The sequence below is a fragment of the Salvelinus namaycush genome, chromosome 3, assembly GCF_016432855.1.
Source record: "Salvelinus namaycush isolate Seneca chromosome 3, SaNama_1.0, whole genome shotgun sequence".
NCBI classification, from domain to species: Eukaryota; Metazoa; Chordata; class Actinopteri; order Salmoniformes; family Salmonidae; genus Salvelinus; species Salvelinus namaycush.
This window is the reverse complement of record NC_052309.1, coordinates 25,501,156-25,515,026: the sequence shown is the minus strand read 5'-3', so window position 1 is coordinate 25,515,026 and position 13,871 is coordinate 25,501,156. Positions and strand designations below refer to the sequence as shown.

The 13,871-nt window shown below is 47.7% G+C and overlaps 1 protein-coding gene across 1 annotated transcript in view; it reads left to right on the top strand.

Moving 5' to 3' along the window:
- The window catches only part of LOC120043770 (cGMP-dependent 3',5'-cyclic phosphodiesterase-like), a 32,410-nt gene extending 18,539 nt beyond the window's left edge, over positions 1-13,871 (top strand). The window contains exons 9-24 of the mRNA XM_038988328.1: positions 1,439-1,478; positions 1,569-1,632; positions 8,552-8,637; positions 8,768-8,938; positions 9,468-9,580; positions 9,757-9,834; positions 9,959-10,081; positions 10,172-10,365; positions 10,466-10,553; positions 12,187-12,234; positions 12,524-12,598; positions 12,702-12,801; positions 12,904-13,016; positions 13,167-13,205; positions 13,334-13,440; positions 13,616-13,871. Of these exons, the coding sequence (XP_038844256.1) occupies positions 1,439-1,478; positions 1,569-1,632; positions 8,552-8,637; positions 8,768-8,938; positions 9,468-9,580; positions 9,757-9,834; positions 9,959-10,081; positions 10,172-10,365; positions 10,466-10,553; positions 12,187-12,234; positions 12,524-12,598; positions 12,702-12,801; positions 12,904-13,016; positions 13,167-13,205; positions 13,334-13,440; positions 13,616-13,871 (1,695 nt within the window). The remainder of the gene's footprint in view (positions 1-1,438; positions 1,479-1,568; positions 1,633-8,551; positions 8,638-8,767; positions 8,939-9,467; positions 9,581-9,756; positions 9,835-9,958; positions 10,082-10,171; positions 10,366-10,465; positions 10,554-12,186; positions 12,235-12,523; positions 12,599-12,701; positions 12,802-12,903; positions 13,017-13,166; positions 13,206-13,333; positions 13,441-13,615) is intronic.

Genomic DNA, 13,871 nt, shown 5'->3' with positions numbered 1-13,871 from the left:
AGGTGGAATAACCCGCACCGGGCTATGTAGGCGAACCGGGGACACCATGCGTAAGGCTGGTGCCATGTAAGCCGGCCCGAGGAGACGCACTGGTGGCCAGATATGTAGAGCCGGCTTCATAGCACTTGGCTCAATGCTCAATCTAGCCCGGCCGATACGAGGAGCTGGTATGTACCGCACCGGGCTATGCACACGTACAGGAGACACCATGCGCTCTACTGCGTAACACGGTGTCTGCCCGTACTCTCGCTCTCCACGGTAAGTACAGGGAGTAGGCGCAGGTCTCCTACCTGACTTCGCCACTCTCCCTTTTAGCCCCCCCCCCAAGAAATTTTTGGGGTTTACTTTCGGGTTTCCTACCGCGTCTTCGTGCTGCCTCCATTCGCCGGTATCCCTCCTCGCACTGCGCCAGAGAATCCCAGGCGGGCTCCGGCACTCGCCCTGGGTCGATCGCCCACCTGTCGATCTCCTCCCACGTAGTGTAGCCCAGATCCTTCTCCTGCTTCCGAGCTAGCTCCTCAAAACGCCGCCTCTCTGCTTTCGCTGCCTCCAGCTCAGCTTTGGGGCGGCGATATTCTCCTGGTTGAGCCCAGGGTCCCTTTCCGTCCAATATTTCCTCCCAAGTCCACGAGTCCTGGTTTTTTGGCCGCTGTTGCTGGTTCCTCTCACGCTGCTTGATCCTTGTTTGGTGGGTGGTTCTGTAACGGTTGTCCTCCTCCTCTTCGGAAGAAGAGGAGGAGTAGGGATTGGACCAAAGTGCAGCGTTGTGATATGACATAATGATATTTATTAAAGTAAAGACGAAACACGAAAATACTTCAACAAACTACAAAACAAATAAACGAACGTAGACAGACCTGAACTAGAGAACTTACATATACACGAAGAACGCATGAACAGGTACAGACTACACAAACGAACGAACAAACGAAACAGTCCCGTGTGGTGCACAGACACAGACACGGAAGACAACCACCCACAAACAAACAGTGTGAACAGCCTACCTTTATATGGTTCTCAATCAGAGGAAACGTCAAACACCTGTCCCTGATTGAGAACCATATAAGGCTAATTACCACTGACCTAAACATAGAAACACAAAACATAGAATGCCCACCCCAACTCACGCCCTGACCAACTAAACACATACAAAAACAAGAGAAAACAGGTCAGGAACGTGACAATCTTGAGTAATGCATAAACTACACATTCACTTTACAATCCCTACAAGTCTCTACATAGTCACTACTGCGCGACAAGGTTTTATGTAGTAATTCAGTAGTACTTTGAGGGACTGACCACCCAATTTACTGAGCCTTGCTCGGAGTGACTGCCCTTTGTCCATCACGATCCCTAACTTGGTGAGAATCTTTAGCTAGCCCACAAATACGCTTCTAGTCTTCTCAACTGTTTCCTGTGTTTGTCTGTGTTCATATAGGCACTGCTTCAGGTCGCCAAAAACCTTTTCACACACCTGGGTAAGTATCATACTTTACCTATTATCCTTGTAGCACAGTGAGGCATCATTTTTTGCTGTTATAACAACATTTATATATCTCGGTCTCCAGATGATGTATCAGTCCTGCTAAAAGAGATCATTGCAGAAGCACGGAGTCTCACCAGTGCAGAAATGTAAGTACTGTATTACCATAAGGCTATCACAAGCATTGTAACAAAAGCCTAAAGCTGTGTTCGAATACTCATACTAACCGCACTATTTGTGACGTGAATTGAGTATATAGTATGCTTATAGGTCACAGTATGGATATAGTTAGTATGTAACGATCGTTCTGAGCCGAATGAGCGGACCAAGGCGCAGCGGGTGATGCAGACATAACGATATTTATTTAAACAAGACGAAACACGAAGAACACTTGAAATTATTACAAAACAACAAAACGACGTAGACAGACCTGAACATGTGAACTTACATAAAACACGAAGAACGCACGAACAGGAACAGACTACATACACGAACGACAACGAAACAGTCCCGTGTGGTGCGACATACACAGACACGGAAGACAATCACCCACAAACAAACAGTGTGAACAACCTACCTAAATATGGTTCTCAATCAGAGGAAACGTAAAACACCTGTCCCTGATTGAGAACCATATCAGGCTAATAGACAATGAACCTAAACATAGAAACACATAACATAGAATGCCCACCCCAACTCACACCCTGACCATACTAAACAAATACAAAAACAAGGAAAACAGGTCAGGAACGTGACAGAACCCCCCCCCCCCCCTCAAGGTGCGAACTCCGGGCGCACCACCTAAAGTCTAGGGGAGGGTCTGGGTGGGCATCTGTCCACGGTGGCGGCTCTGGCTCAGGACGTGGTCCCCACCCCACCATAGTCAATCCCCGCTTTCGTAACCTCCTCCTAATGACCACCCTCCAAATTAACCCCACTGGATTAAGGGGCAGCACCGGACTAAGGGGCAATACCGGAATAAGGGGCAACACCGGAATGAGGGGCAACACCGGACTGAGGGGCAACACCGGACTGAGGGGCAACACCGGACTGAGGGGCAGCTCCGGACTGAGGGGCAGCTCCGGACTGAGGGGCAGCTCCGGACTGAGGGGCAGCTCCGGACTGAGGGGCAGCTCTGGCTGGTCATGGCTGGCTGACGCCTCTGGCTGGTCATGGCTGGCTGACGGCTCTGGCTGGTCATGGCTGGCTGACGGCTCTGGCTGGTCATGGCTGGCTGACGGCTCTGGCTGGTCATGGCTGGCTGACGGCTCTGGCTGGTCATGGCTGGCTGACGGCTCTGGCTGGTCATGGCTGGCTGACGGCTCTGGCTGGTCATGGCTGGCTGACGGCTCTGGCTGATCCTGTCTGGCGGACGGCTCTGGCTGATCCTGTCTGGCGGAAGGCTCTGGCTGCTCTTGTCTGGCGGAAGGCTCTGGCTGCTCCTGTCTGGCGGAAGGCTCTGGCTGCTCCTGTCTGGCGGAAGGCTCTAGCGGCTCCTGTCTGGCGGAAGGCTCTAGCGGCTCCTGTCTGGCGGACGGCTCTAGCGGCTCCTGTCTGGCGGACGGCTCTGAAGGCTCATGGCAGACGGGCGGCTTTGCAGGCTCAGTACAGACGGGCGGCTTTGAAGGCTCAGTACAGACGGGCGGCTTTGAAGGCTCAGTACAGACGGGCAGTTCATGCGGCGCTTGGCAGACGGACAGTTCAGACGGCGTTGGGCAGACGGGCAGTTCAGGCGCCGTTGGGCAGACGGGCAGTTCAGACGGCGTTGGGCAGACGGGCAGTTCAGGCGCCGCTGGGCAGACGGGCAGTTCAGGCGCCACTGGGCAGACGGGCAGTTCAGGCGCCGCTGGGCAGACGGCAGACTCTGGCCGGCTGAGACGCACTGTAGGCCTGGTGCGTGGTGCCGGAACTGGAGGTACCGGGCTAAGGACACGCACCTTCAGGCTAGTGCGGGGAGCAGCAACAGGACGCACAGGACTCTGGAGGCGCACAGGAGGCTTGGTGCGTGGTGTAGGCACTGGTGGTAATGGGCTGGAGACACGCACCATAGGGCTAGTGCGTGGAGGAGGAACAGGGCTCTGGAGACGCACAGGAGGCTTGGTGCGTGGTGCCGGTACTGGTGGTAATGGGCTGGAGACACGCACCACAGGGCTAGTGCGTGGAGGAGGAACAGGGCTCTGGAGACGCACAGGAAGCCTGGTGCGTGGTGTAGGCACTGGTGGTACTGGGCTGGGGCGGGGAGGTGGCGCCGGATATACTGGACCATGCAGGCGTACTGGCTCCCTTGAGCACTGAGCCTGCCCAACCTTACCTGGTTGTATGCTCCCCGTAGCCCGACCAGTGCGGGGAGGTGGAATAACCCGCACTGGGCTATGTAGGCGAACCGGGGACACCATGCGTAAGGCTGGTGCCATGTATGCCGGCCCGAGGAGACGCACTTGTGGCCAGATGCGTTGGGCCGGCTTCATGACATCCGGCTCAATACTCAATCTCGCCCTGCCAGTGCGGGGAGGTGGAATAACCCGCACCGGGCTAAGCACACGTACAGGAGACACCGTGCGCTCTACCGCATAACACGGTGTCTGCCCGTACTCTCGCTCTCCACGGTAAGATCGGGAAGTTGGCGCAGGTCTCCTACCTGACTTCGCCACACTACCCTTTAGCCCCCCCCCCCCCCCCCCAAGAAATTTTTGGGCTTGACTAACAGGCTTCCTACCGCGTCGTCGTGCTGCCTCCATTCGCCGGTATCCCTCCTCACACTGTGCCAGAGAATCCCAGGCGGGCTCCGGCACTCTCCTTGGGTCGATCGCCCACCTGTCGATCTCCTCCCACGTAGTGTAGCCCAGATCCTTCTCCTGCTTCCGTGCTGCCTCCTCATACCGCCGCCTCTCGGCTTTAGCTGCCTCCAGCTCTTCACGAGGGCGGCGATATTCTCCAGGTTGAGCCCATGGACCTTTACCGTCCAGTATTTCCTCCCATGTCCAGAAATCCTGCGATCGCTGTTGTTGCTTTTCACGCTGCTTGGTCCTTGTTTGGTGGGTGATTCTGTAACGATCGTTCTGAGCCGAATGAGCGGACCAAGGCGCAGCGGGTGATGCAGACATAACGATATTTATTTAAACAAGACGAAACACGAAGAACACTTGAAATTATTACAAAACAACAAAACGACGTAGACAGACCTGAACATGTGAACTTACATAAAACACGAAGAACGCACGAACAGGAACAGACTACATACACGAACGACAACGAAACAGTCCCGTGTGGTGCGACATACACAGACACGGAAGACAATCACCCACAAACAAACAGTGTGAACAACCTACCTAAATATGGTTCTCAATCAGAGGAAACGTAAAACACCTGTCCCTGATTGAGAACCATATCAGGCTAATAGACAATGAACCTAAACATAGAAACACATAACATAGAATGCCCACCCCAACTCACGCCCTGACCATACTAAACAAATACAAAAACAAGGAAAACAGGTCAGGAACGTGACATAGTATGCCAAAGTTCCCGGATGTCGTACTAAATTCGCCAAAATACGAAGTACAAATGCACTGGACACTATTTCCGTGCTTTAGGGTCCATAATACAATTCTTCAGAAAATGGGCGTGGCTTCACAACATTTTCAGATTTGAAGAAAATGGCGGAAAATATGCAGCCGAAGCAAAGAAGTCGGACGAGAGTGGATAGAAATTCATTAATTCAACTAATTATGACAAATGTTAAGAAAATGTTGAGCAATGTAATAAAGTAATGACTTTTCTAATAATTTGACAATTTGTTAGATACGCTATCCTTATGAACTGCATAGCATTACAGCAGAATGTATCGGTATGTTAGCCAGTTACCTAACATTAGTTGGCTACTAATACATCGAACTTGCCAGGCAGTATATTAACTATATGCTATCTAACTAACCACCCAATGTTTATTGACTTGATTATTTACATCATTTTCATTGTGTGTTTCAATGGACATTGTTAATTCTGGCTATCTACTCAGATTTCAGAGCACTCTCCCGCAGAATAACTGATGAATTTACTAACGCTCAACACCCGTTGAATATGGCCGGTGTCAGTAAACGTCGGCAAAAAAAGCGTAATTAAGGCAGTCATTGTAAATAAGAATTAAAAAATATATATATATTGTTGCCAGCAGTACAGTTACAGTCACCAACGCTCTGGATAACATGAAAACAGCTTAACCAGCTGTGCTGGGGTGAGTAAAATGGTCAGAGTGAGGTGTTCTCATTTGTGTCTGGAAGTAGTTAGCCAATGTTAGCCAGTTAGCTTGGGTGCTTGACTGCCATTGAATGCTACAAAAGCGAAACGCTCTGAATTTACGAATGGACAATGTGACAACACTCTACAGACTTACGAACGCCCAGAGCGCACTCTGGCACTCCAGATTGAATTTACACACAACCAAAATCATAAAATGTTTAGTTAGTCATTTGTTATACTAACAAGCTAGCAACAGGTTGCATAGCAACAGCATCAATTTCCGGTAGACAAGCAAAGCTCTAGTACGCTCAACTGAAATGATACCGTTCGCTTACAGTATACTAAAATGATCTAATAGTATCGTGGCAATTTCCTGTATTACCAAATGAGGAGAGTTACAAACCACACACCAGTCAGAGTTATACTTAAACTTCATCTTTAATAATATGAGCTTTACAATAGCCCTTTGACTCTCAGATCAATTCAGTGTCTATAATGAATTCTGAGAGTCCCTACACAAGAATACAAAGATATTTTAATGACACCCCTCTCAACTTACATGATGAACCACAGATCTTAGGAACAGTTCACAAAGAAATACTTTTACTTGAGAGAGGAGTATCCCATACCCAGATAGCATTCGCTATAAATTATCGTTCAGTTTGGTCTCTAAGACGAGGTTCTAATCTCCTTCCTGGTACTTCATAGTACAAAACTATTACCTTATCCAATGGCATAACTCAATTGTCAACTCTAGATACTCCCATCTCAAGTAAACCCCCTCTTGACCCCACTCCTGGACAAGCTCACTGAGGGGAGTGACTTGCGCACAGACATTGTGGAGACAAGTAATTGGTTCCCCTTTAATCACACTTAATCACACCATCCCTTCACATGGTTTAACAGATACATTCACATATGAAGACAATGTTCCATCCTGTCCTCTTCCCTTTCTGATATTCTGCATAGCACCAGAGACATGTAAAAGACAAGCCTGACCTCTCCCCTCTCTGGGCCCCAAATGACTGAGCCCCAGCTTAGAAAAATGTGCAACTGCCAACACTATAGTCCAAACGGATACATTCTAATGACAAGTATCTCACATAAGCATATTATGTAAATAAAACATATTATTTATCTATGTTACCCAACTAATTCTGATTCATCCGCCACAACAGTCGTGGCCAAAAGTTTTGAGAATGACACAAATATTAATTTTCATAAAGTCTGCTGCCTCAGTATGTATGATGGCAATTTGCATATACTCCAGAATGTTATGAAGAGTGATCAGATGAATTGCAATTAATTGCAAAGTCCCTCGTTGTCATGCAAATGAACTGAATCCCAAAAAAACATTTCCAATGCATTTCAGCCCTGCCACAAAAGGACCAGCTGACATCATGTCAGTGATTCTCTCGTTAACACAGGTGTGAGTGTTGACGAGGACAAGGCTGGAGATCACTCTGTCATGCTGATTGAGTTTGAATAACAGACTGGAAGCTTCAAAAGGAGGGTGGTGCTTGGAATCATTGTTCTTGCTCTGTCAGCCATGGTTACCTGCAAGGAAACACATGCCGTCGTCATTGCTTTGCACAAAAAGGGCTTCACAGGCAAGGATATTTCTGCCAGTAAGATTGCACCTAAATCAACCATTTATCGGATCATCAAGAACTTCAAGGAGAGCGGTTCAATTGTTGTGAAGAAGGCTTCAGGGCGCTCAAGAAAGTCCTGCAAGCGCCAGGACCGTCTCCTAAAGTTGATTCAGCTGCGGGGTCGGGGCACCACCAGTACAGAGCTTGCTCAGGAATGGCAGCAGGCAGGTGTGAGTGCATCTGCAAACACAGTGAGGCGAAGACTTTTGGAGGATGGCCTGTTGTCAAGAAGGGCAGCAAAGAAGCTACTTCTCTCCAGGAAAATCATCAGGGACAGACTGATATTCTGTAAAAGGTACAGGGATTGGACTGCTGAGGACTGGGGTAAAGTCATTTCTCTGATGAATCCCCTGTCCTGATTGTTTGGGGCATCCGGAAAAAAAGCTTGTCCGGAGAAGACAAGGTGAGCGCTACCATCAGTCCTGTGTCATGCCAACAGTAAAGCATCCTGAGATCATTCATGTGTGGGGTTGCTTCTCAGCCAAGGGAGTGGGCTCACTCACAATTTTGCCTAGGAAAGCAGCCATGAATAAAGAATGGTACCAACACATCCCCAGAGAGAAACTTCTCCCAACCATCCAGACACAGTTTGGTGACGAACAATGCCTTTTCCAGCATGATGGAGCACCTTACCATAAGGCAAAAGCGATAACTAAGTGGCACAGGGAACAAAACATTGATATTTTGGGTCCATGGCCAGGAAACTCCCCAGAACTTGTGGTCATTCCTCAAGGGGCGGGTGGACAAACAAAAACCCACAAATTCTGACAAACTCCAAGCATTGATTATGCAAGAATGGGCTGCCATCAGTCAGGATGTGGCCCAGAAGTGAATTGACAGCATGCCAGGGCAGATTAAGGAGGTCTTGAAAAAGAAGGGTCAACACTGCAAATATTGCATCAATATGTAATTGTCAATGTAATTGTCAATAAAAGCCTTTGACACTTATAAATTGCTTGTAATTATACTTCAGTATTCCATAGTAACATCTGACAACAATATCTAAAGATACTGAAGCAGCAAAATTTGTGGAAATTAATATTTGTGTCATTCTCAAAACTTTTGGCCACGACTGTATATATACTCATTAAGTATGTAGTATACAGTATGTTAGTATGGGTATTCGAGCACAGCCTTAGTATCACTGATTAATATGGCCCATCTTTCTCTCCTCCAGTTGTTCTGTGTTCCTGTTGGACAGTGTCAGTCATGAGCTGGTTGCCAAGGTGTTTGATGGAGGAGTGGTTATCAATGAGGAAGTGGGTCTTTATCCTAAACTCACTCACATCAAAGCCCTAATCCACAGACTTTAAGTTTAGTAAAAGATAACATTTAATTGTAAATGGATGTTATTTCCATAGTATAATTGCCTTTTTCTTCTCGTCTCAGACAGAGCTGCGTATTCCTGCTGATCAGGGCATAGCAGGCCATGTGGCCACCACAGGGAAGATCCTCAACATCATAGATGCCTACTCCCACCCTCTCTTCTACCGCGCCGTGGACGACAGCACAGGCTTCAGGACACGCAACATCCTCTGCTTCCCAATAAAGGACGAACACGGAGGTCTGTCTCTGTCTCTCTTTGTCTTTTTCTCTCCATTTCCCCCTCCCTCTATTTCTTTTTTTCTTTTTGTATTATTTTACCCTTTTTTCTCCCCAATTTTGTGGTATCCAATTGGTAGTAGTTACTGTCTTGTCTCATCGCTGCAACTCCCGTATGGACTCGGGAGAGGCGAAGGTCGAGAGCCATGCGTCCTCCGAAACACAACCCAACCAAGCCGCACTGCTTCTTGACACAACGCACATCCAACCCGGAAGCCAGCCGCACCTATGTGTCGGAGGAAACACCGTACACCTAGCTACCTGGTCAGCGTGCACTGCACCCGGCCCGCCACAGGAGTCGCTAGTGCATCATGAGACAAGGATATCCCTTCTGGCCAAACCTTCCTAACCCGGATGACGCTGGGCCAATTGTGCGTCGCCCCATGAGCCTCCCGGTCGCGACCCCTCTCCCTATTTCTGATCTATATCTATATCTATACACATACATCTATCATCTTTCTCTTTCTCCCTCTCTTTCTCTGTGGATTCAGAAGTGATTGGGGTGGCTGAGCTGGTCAACAAGACTAATGGACCATGGTTCACCCGCCTGGATGAGGACTTGGCCACAGCCTTCTCCATATACTGTGGCATCAGCATCGCTCATGTGAGTGCACAGGCATCCCGTTTGCGTATCCTTTAGACCTTATAACTGATTATTACCTCATATATTTTTTTCTATAGAGTAAGGATATTGATAGATTGTTGATGACACATTAGTGTCATCTACAACAATGTTGTCATCATGATGAATGACTCCTGTGCTCTCTGTTCCTCCCCCAGTCCCTCCTTTATAAGAGGGTCGACGAAGCCCAGTTTAGGAGTCAGCTGGCTAATGAGATGATGAAGTACCACATGATGGTAAAGCATCCAATCAGAGCTCTTCTTCAACCTATTCAACTAATCTCTTCAACCTATGAATGCAGATCCAGTCAGTTTGTAATGTTTGGCAGTTAATGTCCTGACCTTTGACCCTGTCTGTCAGGTGTCAGAGGAGGAAGTGACCCGGCTACTGACTGTGGGAATCCAGCCTGTAGGGGAAATCTACCCCAGCTTCTCCAGCTTCACCTACACACCTCGCTCCCTGTCAGACGACAGCACACCCACGGTGAGACAATCAACACACACTCCTGGAGAAATACACTGGTAGTATAATTTCTTTTTTCTCATGTCTCTTGATCATGCCTCCTGCTTTCAGGCCATTATCAGCATGTTTGAGGACATGGGCTTCATAAACACCTACAAGATCAACATGCACATGCTGGCCAGGTTTTGTCTGATGGTGAAGAGAGGCTACAGGGATCCCCCATATCACAACTGGATGCACGCATTCTCAGTCTCTCATTTTTGCTACCTCCTCTGCAAGAACCTGGAGCTCTCCAACTACCTAGAGTATGAACACACAGAGATAAGCATTTACAAACTTTGCTACAGCAAAGTGAAACACACTCATGAACACCTAAACTCACACCGTAGCGTTCTCTTGTTTCAGAGACATCGAGATGTTTGCTCTTTTTGTGTCCTGCATGTGTCATGACTTGGACCACAGAGGGACCAACAACTCCTTCCAGGTGGCATCGGTAAGATCCCACATACCACAAACACACAGAATCCTATGCTGTATGTATATCTACAGTGCATTTGGAAAGAATTCAGACCCCGTCCCCTTTTCCACATTTTGTTATGTTACAGCCTTATTCTAAAATGTATTAAAACATTTTTTTTCCTGAATTTACACACAATACCCCATAATGACAAAGCGAAAACAGGTTTAGAAATTTTTGCAAATATATTCCAAATAAAAAACAGGAATACCTTATTTACAGTATTCAGACCTTTTGCTATGAGACACGAAATTGAGCTCAGGTGCATCCGGTTTCCATTGATCATCATTGAGATGTTTCTACAACTCGATTGGAGTCCATCTGTGGTAAATTCAATTGATTGGACATTATTTGGAAAGCCACACACCTGTCTATATAAGGCCCCACAGTTGACAGTGCATGTCAGAGCAAAAACAGAGCCATGAGGTCAAAGGAATTGTCCGTAGAGCTCCGAGACAGGATTGTGTCGAGGCACAACACTTCTGCAGCATTGAAGGTCCGCAAGAACACAGTGGCCTCCATCATTCTTAAATGGAAGAAGTGTGGAACCACCAAGACTCTTCCTAGAGCTGGCCGCCCGGCCAATCAGAGCAATCGGGGGAGAAGGGCCTTGGTCAGGGAGGTGACCAAGAACCCGATGGTCACTGACAGAGCTCCAGAGTTCCTCTGTGGAGATGGGAGAACCTTCCAGAAGGACAACCATCGCTGCAGCACTCCACCAATCAGGCCTTTGTGGTAGAACGGCCAAACAGAAGCCACTCCTCAGTAAAAGGTGCGATAGGTCGCTTGGAGTTTGCCAAAAGGCACCTAAACAACTCTCTGACCATGAGAAACAAGATTCTCTGGTCTGATGAAACCAGGATTGAACTATTTTGCCTGAGTGCCAAGCGTCACATCTGGAGGAAACCTGGCACCATCCCTACGGTGAAGCATGGTGGTGGCAGCATCATGCTGTGGGGATGTTTTTCAGAGGAAGAGACTGGGAGACTAGTTAGGAACGAGGGAAAGATGAACAGTGAAGTATAGAGATTCTTAATAAAAACCTGCTCCAGAGCGCTCAGGACCTCATACTGAGGCATATGTTCACCTTCCAACAGGACAACGACCCTAAGCACAAAGCCAAGACAATGCAGGAGTGGCTTCGGGACCAGTCTCTGAATGTCCTTGAGTGGCCCAGCCAGAGCCCGGACTTGATCCCGATCAAACATCTCTTGCGAGACCTGAAAATGGCTGTGCAGCAAACCTCCCCATCCAACCTGACAGAGCTTGAGGATCTGCAGAGAAGAAATGGGAGAAACTCCCCAAATACAGGTGTGCCAAGCTTGTAGTGTCATACACAAGAAGAGTTGAGGCTGTGATCCCTGCCAAAGGTGCTTTTTAATACATTTGCAAACATTTCTAAAAACCTGTTTTTGCTTTGTCATTATGGGGTATTGTTTGTAGATTGAGGGATACTTGTTTGTTAATCCATTTTAGAGTAAGGCTGTAACGTAACAAAATATGGAAAAAGTCAAGGAGTCTGAATACTTTCCAAATGCACTGTATATCATACCAACTGCCACAGAAAAGTGTATTACACAAACACGCTCTTCTGTCTTCTTTTTTCCAGAAATCTGTGTTGGCTGGCCTGTATAGTTCTGAGGGATCTGTGCTGGAGGTAAACACAAATACTTAATGAATCAGAATGGTATTATGCATGTCCCTCATCCTTAGGAGCCGATGACATGGATGTCAATTAAGGCAGCCACCCGCACCTGTCTGATTCAGCGGGTTTGTGTTAAATGTGGACGAAAAATTTCCGTTGAATGCATTCAGTTGTGCAACTGACTAGGTTTTCCCTAGGCAAAACCATGGCTCGATGGTGCACTGGGTCGTTTCTGCCCTCGAGTGGATATGAAATATAATTGCAACCTCACCACTGACATTGAATTGGCTCTCATTTCCAGAGGCACCACTTTGCTCAGACGATTGCCATACTCAACACCCAGGGCTGCAACATCTTTGAAAAGTTATCTAGAAAGGTAAAACAAAAGGCAATGTAAGGACTGTACTCTTTTCTCAAGGTTTTTTAGTTGGTGTTATACTATTTTGACTCTGTTTCCACATTGTTTTTTTGATTGCCAGGACTACCAGAGGATGCTTGACCTGATGAGGGACATCATCCTAGCCACAGACTTGGCTCATCACCTACGGATCCTGAAGGATCTGCAGAAAATGGCCGACGGTAAGTTATCCCCCTACATCCTGTCTCAGTGTCTTATGAAAGATAGCACTTCATTTCTCTTCCATTTCTTATTATAATCATACTGTCTGTTGTGTCTTCCAGTGGGCTACAACACTAAAGACCCTCAGCACCATAACCTGCTACTGTGCCTGATCATGACCTCCTGTGACCTCTCTGACCAGACCAAGGACTGGAAGACCACCTGGAAGATCGCAGTAAGAACCCACTCAGATCTCACTCCTTTAATAACCAATGGTGTTTTCACCTTCTTTGTCACATTTAGATCACTTTTATTGGTCTTAGTAAGATGGTGTAGGCCTCCATGCAGTATGTTCACATGAAACACATGTCTGTTTTTGTTTCAGGGACTTATTTACAAGGAATTCTTTTCTCAAGGAGATCTGGTATGTATGGAATATTTTTATTGAATGCCCAACATGGTATGCCTCATATTGTTTTCTGTCTCCATGTGGTACAGGGACTTTTACGATTTCCTCTGTGTGAGAGTGTGTCCCTGTGCTTGTGGCTGCAGGAGAAGGCTATGGGGAACCGTCCCAGTGAGATGATGGACAGGGAGAAGGCCTACATCCCAGAGCTGCAGACAAGCTTCATGGAGCACATAGCCATGCCCATTTATAAGTGAGCCTCTGACTGATCCCTAACCCCAAAATCTGGGAGATGATGGGTGTAATTGTTCTCAGACAATGAGATGAGAACTGTTTTTTGTTGTAATGCATATTAGTGGACCCTCCTTAGCTTGTCTGACTATACCCCCCCCCCCCCCCCCCCGGCTTTCCTCTACTTCCTCCTACAGACTCCTCCAGGACCTGTTCCCCAGGTCGGCAGAGCTGTATGAAACCGTGGCTAGCAACAGAGAACAGTGGGGTAGGGTCTCTCACAAGCTCAACATTAAGCGGTGGCCCGGCAACGATTCTCTGGACTACCTAGATGCAGAGTTTGAGCAGCTACAGGTTGAGCAGAACGGACAGACGGAACAGGGAGGACAGGACAGACAGACAGAGCAGGAAATGGATGATGAGACCAATGGTAGCCCTCCAGCACAGCCTTAG